Here is a 10,326-nt window from a genome sequence, read left to right on the forward strand (position 1 = left end):
TTGGCATCAAGGACAACAATTATGATCAAGGGTTGAGATCCTCTCAAGCATTTACCCTCTTTTTGCATTTTTCACCATTGGAGGAGAGAGAAAAGCCATAGGGGACTTACACTTGTTCACATGTGACCAAGGGTAGGATGGGAATAATTCTCACTGAAGCAACCAAGGACAAAGGAGGAATTTCATATTCAAATTAGAAGTTTGACAAGAAAGTGGGCTACAAGCAAGGATCGTCCGAGATGGGTTTTGCGCAGGAAAGAAAGGAGAAATAGTAGGAGAGACAGGAAAGAAAAAAAAAATAATAAAGCAAAAGAGATAATCTCTCCCACTCACGTTTCTCTTTCCCTCTTTCCTAACTTCTTCTTCTCTCTCTCTCTCTCCCCTATTTTATCTCCCTTTCCACGCTCTCTCCCATCCACTTTCCATTTTTCACTTTTTCTTTTTTTTTTTTAATTTTTTAATTTTGTTTTTCCTTATCCCATTTCATTCCACAGTTCCCATTTTTCCTCTAACTCCCCACCATAGTTTCTCTCTCCCACATTTCTTAAAACCCCTCCTCTCTCTCCTAAAATCTCTCCCACTTTTTTTTTTTTTTTCCCTGGGACTCAAGCACTTTGTAAAGAGAAAAGAGGGATAAGAGAATACTTTATGAGGAGATTCTCTCCACCCTCCACGGTTTTAGAAGGAGGGACTCCTCCCAAAACGTGGAAGCCCCCTCCCCCTTCTCCTCATTCCCCTATAAATACCCCTAAGCTCTTGGGTTGTAGAGTGTTTAGTTTTAGTTCAATTTTAATGCAAGTTTAGTTTAGTTTTTTATGAGTTTTCTTCTTCTTCTCCTTCTAATTTGTGATTTCTCTATTTCTAGTTTGATTTTATGAGCTTAGTTCAATGGTTGTAGTGAGTTTATGCAAGCTTTAATTTCAATTAATGTCTTTAATATGGTTGTAATCCCTTAATTCTAGTTTAGTTTTAAAGCTTTCTAGTCTAAGTTCCTAAGTTTGTGAGAAGACTTGGAGATTTGGAAGAGGAAGCCATGCAAGGATTATTCAAGTTTTTCAAGCTTCATCAACTACATTCATGCAAAGCCTAGTTAATTCATGCACTTTCAACTTTGGTAGAAGGGAGTATTAGTTCTTATTTTTATTTTTGTTCTCTTCTTCTTCTTAGTCTCTTTCTTCTTTCATTGTTTTTATTTTAATCTCACTCTCATCCCCTCCATTCCATCCATTCTAGGACTTTAATTCTCCACTTTTTATTTTTATTCTCATTCTCTACCTCTCGAATTCTTCCATGCTTGTGGAATCTTATTTTTTTATTTATTCTCATCATCATGCACTAAGTTAAACATCTTAATTTAATTATTTTTATTTTAATTTCAGATTTGGTAGGAGCATTTCAAGTGTGGTAGAGAAACAAGCAATTTCAATCTGGTTCAAGCACCTTCGGGTTTTACCTCTTTAATCTCCTAGCTTTATTTTTCTTTTGTTTTTTTTGTGTGGTTGTGATATGTGGCTGTGGTTATTCAATCCTTTAATCCGCATTAGTATTGATAGGTTAGATGGATATGTGTTAGGACGCCAATTCAATTCATGCCAATTCAATTCGTTAGATGCGTAATTTTGTTAGATGGATGTATGTTAGGATTCGATTCGCTAGATGCTTGTGAGTTAGGATACATTAGTTTAATTATCCTTAGTTTAATTCAACATTATAATTAATTTGGTTCACTTTGCATTGCTTTTAAGTGAGTAAAATAGAGTGGCATACATCTCCTTGAGTTCAACCCGTAGCTACGATTGATCCATACGCTTGCGGTTATTATTTCTTGCAAACAAGACACATGGCCATTCCTCGGACGTTGCCCTTGTTCTGCTTGATGAATGTCGCATAACACTCTTGAGCTTTCTTTTGGTTGTCTTGGAGTTCTCTGATCCCGTTCTCCGTAGGGAACTTCATCTTCAGATGCACCGGCGAATGATGGCTTGGAGGGCAGTGAGTGACAGGCGACCAAGTATTGCATTGAAGGCCACTACCGATCGCACCACCATGAACTTGACTTTGACTGTCGCTTGACACAGTGTCTGCCCAAGCGTAACCATTAGTTCGATTGACCCCTTGATCGTGGCCGAGGCTTCTGAGAATCTATGTATGGAGGTTCCCTCAGGTTTGAGCACATCATCATCGAAACCGAATTGTCGGTATGCATCAAGTGACATCAGGTCCACCGAAGCCCTCGTATCTATCAATACTCGGTGAACGGGTCTCTTTGCGATCTCCACCTGCATCACCAAAGCATCATCATGAGGTAAGCTTATACCTTCGAGGTCAGCTTCGGTGAAGGAGATTGTTGCCTCAAACTTCGCCCTCTTGCTCGGCATCTCAACAACCGCAATGAACCTAGCATTGGCCTTGGCCTTCCTAGTAGATTCTTGCCCAGGTCCTTCAAGGATGGTGTATATGGGCACTCCTTTATCGCCGCTTGGCCCCGATCCATCATCTTTCTTTTTGGGTCGGGTTTTTCACTCATCGTGCTTGGCCTTTTGGCCGTCTTACCTCTACTTGGCCTTCCTTCGGTCACGGTCTTCAGGTCACCGACCTCTGCGCTCATCTCGACTCCCTTTTACATACCGCTTTGGATGTCCCACTTTGATCAACTCTTCAATTTCTCTTTTCAACTGGTAACAATCTTCAGTGTCGTGACCGATATCTTTGTGGAACTGACAGTATTTGTTAGGATTTTGAGATGACCCGGCTTGCATCGATTGTGGTCTGTGTATATATCTGTCATCTTGAATTTGCTTCAGAATTTCCTTCCATGACATATTTAAAGGAGTGTAGTCGGGGCTTCGGGCTCGGTCTATCTTCTAGGTTCTGTGGTTAGTCTTGGACCGCTTTTCTTCCTTGCAATCATCACCTGTCGATCTTTTCCTCTCGCTCTTTCCTTCATTCGCTTTTTGCGCCTGAAGCACTTCTGCCGTGTTTGCGAACTCATTGCACCTTTCCAAGAGCTCAGCCATGTTCTTGGTCAGTTTTTGAGCTAAGTCTTTGAGGTCCATGTCTGAGAGACCATTGCTCATCGCCGTGGGTGCCGTAGCCTCATCTGGATCCTTAATATCTAAGGATTCCTTGTTAAAGTGGGAGACGAATGCTTGGATCAACTCATCGGGCTTTTGCTTCACGCTCAGGAGATTAACCGTCATCTTCTTATGTTTCATGATGCTCTGGAAGCATGTGACGAAGGCTCGACAGAGCTGGGCGAAGCTTATGATGGAGTTCACCGGCAACCACGAGAACCATGACATCGTCGCACCTTCAAGAGATGAATGGAAGGGTCGGCATGAGATGACTTCTGTTCCCCTATACATAGTTATCATCACGTTAAAGTAGTTGATGTGATCTATCGAGTTAGTGGTCCTATCATACCTGTTGAAGGGAGGATGCTTGAACCTAGTCGGAAGCGGCGCGGTCATAATTTCTGGAGGGTAGGGATGCCACCCAACCAGTAAGTAGGCATCCGAGGTCGTCTGCTTCTTCAATCCTTCAACCTGTTTGGCCAACTCTAGTAATTACCTTTCTACCCCGATTTCGGGTGCTCGATCATTCTGCACCCCAAGCCGAGGTTGGCTCTTACGGTCTTGCAGTCGAGGTCGGCCATCGCGCTCGACTCGATCAGCTTTGTCCCTTCTCACCCATCATTCGCTCTGGAAGTTAGACCCATGAGGACTTCTTTGCTATTCTTCTTGGTGCGTTGGGCATCGGCACCGAGGACTATGGTGGGATCTCTCTCCCTCTCTAGCGATGTGACCTTCGTTGCGGTCTTCCCACAGACGGTGCCAAATCTATTGCGTGTGTAAACCTATGTTGCCCGGTTCGCCCAAGGATGAGCCTGTAAAAATCGAGTGAGCATAAGAGAGCCGGTGTGGCTCCGGCCAAGGACTCTCCAATGCCTAAGTCAGGTCTCCGATGCAACAACATTTCAACTTAGTGAAAAGTGAGATGAGCGTTTGAGCTTCATACCTGGGTATTTATAGGATGAAGTTCAAGCAGCCGAGATGAGTCCTTGTATGGTAAGAGTCCTTCTTCGGTTGGGTTCTTCCGTGTAGAGCAAAGATGAGAATTATTTTCGGAGTCGGGCTCTTAATAAGGTAATTGTGATTGCTGGGATATGGTGACGTGGCTCTGCAATTTTGGTGGATTATAATCATCACCTCTAGAGGGGCCTCGGTGTCGGATGGCAGACCTCGATGTGTTCAGCTCGATCGTCGGTGGAGGCGGGAGATAGGCTGTACCGAAAGGTTCATCCAGGAAGCCTCGGGCTCGAGCTCGGCATCAGTAGGCTCTCCTGACGTGACCAATCCCATGGTTGCTCGGCCTGGTATTCGTCCTTGGTGGCCTCAACTGTGTGGTCGACCCAGGTGGGCTTGGCTCAATCCTCGGCTACCTGAGTGCTCAACCCTTCGTGCTCAACCGTGTTGACGACCGGGGTGGTACTGGGGACGCAGTATCGTTGTCATCTTTGGCCAATTTTTATTCTTGGCTGAGTACTCGGGTTCGGCGTAAATCCATCCACGTGTCACCCGTTGATTGGAGGGTATTTCTATGATTTATCAGTACTGAAATAGGGAGACGTTTTAGACCTTAAAGAGAGTATCTATTGGTACAAATGAACCTATACTTACTACAACCAGATTCTATTTGGACATCATCAAGTGACTCTCCTTTACTGTTTAGTCATTGGATACAACCATCGACTCAAGTTCAGGCATCAAGTCAGATTCGAGTTCTTGGCCAGATAAATCTTATATTTTCATAGCCTGCAATTTACTCATTGTTACAATAAGTTTTGTATGATTTTCTACCACTTATATCATCCCATGACCAAGACTTACCAATTACCACCATATATATATTTTTTGATTTGATTGCAAAATATTTCTTGGATCATATTTATTGCTCATTCCATTATTATAGGTTGTGAATAACGGAATATAGTCTTACCTACTATATATATATATATATATATATATATATATATATATATATATGGTAGAATCTTACCTACTATATTACCTACCTTAATGGGAGGACGGCTTAATGTTATTATAGGACTCTGGTCCTTCCTCGATCACACTGTCACTTTTGAATCCCACTGAGTGAAGTGTATTAGAGGTGACGAAGAGAGAGAAACCTGTTAGAATCGTGGGTACGATCCGGCGGAAGCGAATTGGAATCGTTGCAACCGATGGGATAAACCATTCAAACACAAAATGAAACTTAGGGTTTCGATCGTTACCTGAAACTTTACAAGTGTAAAGCCTTCATGCAATCTTAGCCCTTTCGCAATGAGTCCCACGCACACATACAGCTTTGCATTCCCTTGAATGCAAGCTCCTCCACAATCAATTGGGTTTTTACCAAAACCCTAATTACAGACTGGTAGAGAAGAAAACTAGAGAAGATGGAAAACCTCAATAATATTATAAGAGAGCCTGTGCTAGGGTTTCACACCATATCTATATATAATGCAAAACCCTATTACTAAGTAATGGGTAATTACCAAATTACCTCTGGGTTTTCCTAGTGGGAATCAGAATCTGATTCATAATCGAATTCCTTTTCCAACAATCTCCTCCATCCTAATATGAGTTCTTATCTCGTATGAGGATCCATCATGAAAAGAATTCATGATCCAAGCTTTGTACATATGAGTTGGACTTAAAGGAAAGGGGTAGGATCCCATTGGGATTCCACCTAGTATGCTATGTATCTTAACTAAATTGTATTCCAAACACAGGGTTAACCAACACAAAGCTGCCAAGCAGATGTAACAATCAATACCCACCCAAAGTAGTAAATACACGCATCAGTCCCCCACTGAGCAATATCACATGGTTCAATATAGGGCATGTGTAAAATACTGTCAAATCCCCAATGAACTGTAATTCCATGTTAGAGATTCCACAACCTTGATGAGACAGAGAAAAAACATTTTCAAAAGGCTCAAAAAATAGATAAAATTTTTGTATATATAATTATAAAAACATTTTCAAACCACGAGAAAATGTCACCGGATCCGGGTTTGTGTCCAATCTGTCATAGACTATCTCTCTCTTTGATATTCTCCCCAAAAGAATGGGCAGTGGATTCCTTGTTGGGAATCTCTTTTGACTACAGCCAAACACTAGGAATCTAGTGCATCGATATATAGTCAGAGAGACATCAACCTTTGGTATACCAAAACACATAGTGTGTGACTGCATTGGTAAGAACCCCTCAGGTCCAGGGACTGATCGTGAACTACTTAAGAGAATTTCATTTTTCCTTTTAAACCTGCAGTATCATCACATGTGAAATTCTCAAGTGATCCGGTTCAATGTATACATTGTATGTACACTCACACTTGCACCTTGGAATCAACATTTCTAAGAACATACAATCTGACCATCATATAAGACAAAGTGTCCAATTTTGTCCCTAGTGGTGAACAATTTTAAGTAAACAAGCCTATGGACAATCTGAGCTCAATATATGATCACGCCAATCAAAATAAATGAAACACTTTAATTTAAATAATCAAGTTTGTACATCAAAGCCAATCTCCTGTAAACCTAATGCCCATGTTCGTAACATGTTTCTTAAATACAATAGGTGATAAACCCTTTATCAAGGGATCAGAAATATTATCTGCAGAGTCAACCTAAGCAATGGCTATATCACCACGCTGAATGATCTCACGAATCAAATGATACTTCCGTTCCACATGCTTTTTCCTCTGATGAGCTCTAGGTTCCTTTGCTTATGCTATAGCTCCCCTGTTATCACATAACAATACAATGGGATGCTCGACTAGCTCAGGAACCACCCCTAGGTCGGTCAAGAATTTCTTGAGCCACACACCTTCTTTGGCTGCCTCACTAGCTGCCAGGTATTCAACTTCATTTGTGGAGTTGGTTGTTGACTTATGTTTGGCCCTCCTCCAAATTATGGCTCCACCACCCATCATAAAAACCATCCCTGATGTAGACTTCTTGTCATCTTTGTTAGTCAAAAAATCTGAGTCTGTATAACCCATAACTGACAGCTGATCACAACCATAAACTAAGAAGTAATCCTTGGTCCTCCATAGATACTTGAGGATCCCTTTGAGAGTAGTCCAATGTTCTTGTCCTGGATTGGATTGATAATGACTCACAATCCCTACCACATGACAAATGTCTGGCCAAGTACACAACATGGCATACATGAGACTCCCTACAGCAGAAGCATAAGGGATTCTCTTCATAGCCTCAATATCCTCAACAGACTGAGGACACTGTGACTTAGAAAGACCGATTCCATACCTGAGAGGAACATTTCTTCTCTTGGAATCCTGCATGTTGAACCTATTCAGCACTTTGTCAATATAAGTGGACTATGATAAGCCTAACATCCTATTCTTATGATCTCTCACAAGCTTTATCCCTAGGATGTAGCTGGCTTCACCTAGATCTTTCATTGAGAATGTCTTGGATAACCACATCTTTACAGATGAAAGTAGTCCCACATCATTCCCAATGAGCAATATATCATCCACATAGAGGACAAGAAAACACATGCCATTCCCATTGATTTTCTTGTAAACGCTTGGCTCATCGATGTTTTTTTCAAACCCAAACTCTTTGATAGTTTGATCAAAACGGATGTTCCAGCTCCTAGAAGCCTGTTTTAGCCCATAAATGGACCTCAACAATCTACGCACCTTGTTTTGTTCTCCTGGGGAAGAAAAACCTTCTGGCTGATTCATGTATATGACCTCATCTAAATGTCCATTAAGGAATACGGTCTGTATAGCCATTTGCCATATCTCATAATCATAGTGTGCAGCTGTCAAACCTGCCCTGGCGGACTGGAATTTCAGATGAAGCTGACCAGACACCTAAACACACTGTGGAGCATCACTCCAGTGGTTAAATTCAGTGGAAAACCCCCGAGGATGTCCTCCTATATACCTGTCAGAAGATGGGTCGCAGACCCATGCAGTTGCACTGCCCACAACATGATGTACTGCATCAACCCCAGATACTCTCTCTCCTATCCATACATATGGGGCCCACACTTGTTCAGATGTGTGTCAGACCCTGGATGAGGTGTTGGTGCAATGCCCAAGCCATAGGCCAAGCACCTGTGCAAGCCCAAGGCCTATACAGCAATGCTGCATTCTTTGGGCAATGTACTGGGCGATTGGCCCAAAGGCCCGGAGAATCACCCAGAGTAGCTGAAATGGGTTTATTGGACTCCAGACATGTGGGGACCATCCATACAGACCATGAACACCCTCTAGGGGTAGATGGGAATTTTAGGAACCATTACCCACCCCTGGAACCGTATGGACCCCACCAGTGCAGCCAGAATGGCCCAGAATGCACTTAAAGATGCATTCTTGGGAAAGGGAGCCTAAGACCAAAATGGCCTTAGTCTGCCCAACTCTATAAATAGGAGGGGTAGCTTCTCAATTCGTCCTTGCGGCTGTAGCTGAAGTAGAAATTGAGAAAGTTCTGGAGAAGGAAGAAGAAGAGAAGGAAAGAGAAGGGGACAAGAAGGAAGGAGACCTATGCTGCTTGCAGAGCACTGATCCACTATGCTACTTGCAGAGCACTGATCTAGCTACATACAACCTCCAGGTAATGATCATAATCCCTGTATGCTGTTGTTCTCTATGGTTGCTATTTGATCTCTGCTTTGATGGTAATAACTCTGGCTAGTAATGCCCAGAACACCATGGGTATGCCTTAGGATGCATCAGATCTAACATGCAAAGCCATTGCATGTAAGATCTGATCATAATATATCATACTATGCTGCTGTTTCTGCAGCTGAGACTGAAGTCAGTCTCTGTGTGTAACTGCACTGCATAGTTGCACCCTGAACAGGCAGTCTGGGGATAAATCTTTGCATCCATGGTGATCCTTGCATCTCTTAGCATAGGATCAGTGTCCTACCTTGAAAATATACATAAAAGAAGCCCTGCATGCAGCCCAAACTGAATCCTTGAGCTTGAGCTCAGCCTGGACAGCTGTTCTCTGTGCCGTCAGAACACCTCCTGGCTTCCAAATGGGAAAACTAAACCCAAAACCATTTTGACCAATGGATTCTACTCCAATTAAGGTCCATGACCATCCCTCATGCATTCCTGATCGAATTCATGGCAGCCCTTGCTGCAAAATCCAAGAAAAAGTGCCCAAACCCGTGTCAAACAAGCTCTGGGGGATTGGCCCAATAACCTAGTGAAACGCCCAAAGATATAATTTGGGCTTATTTTGTGTCCTGCCCTTTTTGGACCTTCACCAATGACTTGTGGGCTGTGTGATGAGGTGGTAAATGACCAAAATACCCCTCTCCACTTATGCTTGTTGTCCTCCACACCCTGGGTACTCAAGTGGGCCACACAGGGCCAGGTAACCATGTCCAGGATTGGTTTCAACTGAACTGCTGACCTGGGTACTGGTTTGTGTGATTGTTTGGGCCATGTATAGGCTGACTATGCTGTTAAGGTACCAAGTCAGATAAATTCCACATCTCTGGGTGATGCACTGGGCGATAGACCCGAAAGCCCAGTGCAAGACCCAGAGAAATCCCAAGTAATACCAGTATGAATACAAAGTCAGACCAGTAAGCCTAGACCAACACTAGGATATTAATGCAACTTTAAATATTAATTGACACACATTTATGATCTGATAAATTAGGTTTTGATCCCGTTCTCGAGGTGCACAGTCAAACACCAACCGAAACAGAACCAACAGCTGAACCAGTAGGACCAAAACAAGGTGAGTGAAATTACATCGTGTATGTAAATGCGACACAACTGTTAGGTCAACACAAATTATAATGATACTATTGCACTATTCACTTAATTCAATTACTGTGAATTCTATTGAATAAAGAATGCTTATCTGATCAATTTTGTGTATGGATAATGAATGTTGTATGTGAATTGCTAGACTAAATGCCGTAGCCGGCTTAGAAATGAGGCATGTGGTAGCCCGTAAAATGAGATGCGGTTGACACCATCCGACTCATACTATGCCATATATATGCATTGGGCTAGAGTATCATCACCCATGCTACACACCCTTGCCAACAAGGGTTAAGGTGTTGGATGCCTATGAGAGTGACCATATGAAAGAGAAAAAGAAAAAGAAAAGAAAAGAAATGGAAATATTATGCACCAAAAAGATGGTTATGGGGCTTTAAGCCAGAGAAAGAAATATTATATGTGAAAAGCGGATGGATGCCTCATAGGTTAATCCCAAAGGGCTGGTCGGGATGACCTTGGTGACTGATGTG

At 42.5% G+C, this 10,326-nt stretch overlaps 1 protein-coding gene across 1 annotated transcript; it reads right to left on the reverse strand.

The window, feature by feature from the left end:
* Nucleotides 1-2,864: 2,864 nt before the first annotated feature.
* LOC122650683 lies at nt 2,865-3,302 on the reverse strand. Its single transcript, XM_043844080.1, has one exon. It carries the CDS (start codon nt 3,300-3,302, stop codon nt 2,865-2,867), a length of 438 nt encoding a protein of 145 aa, XP_043700015.1.
* Between the last annotated feature and the right edge of the window lie 7,024 nt (nt 3,303-10,326).

This window comes from Telopea speciosissima, chromosome 1 (assembly GCF_018873765.1).
Source record: "Telopea speciosissima isolate NSW1024214 ecotype Mountain lineage chromosome 1, Tspe_v1, whole genome shotgun sequence".
Taxonomy (NCBI): Eukaryota; Viridiplantae; Streptophyta; class Magnoliopsida; order Proteales; family Proteaceae; genus Telopea; species Telopea speciosissima.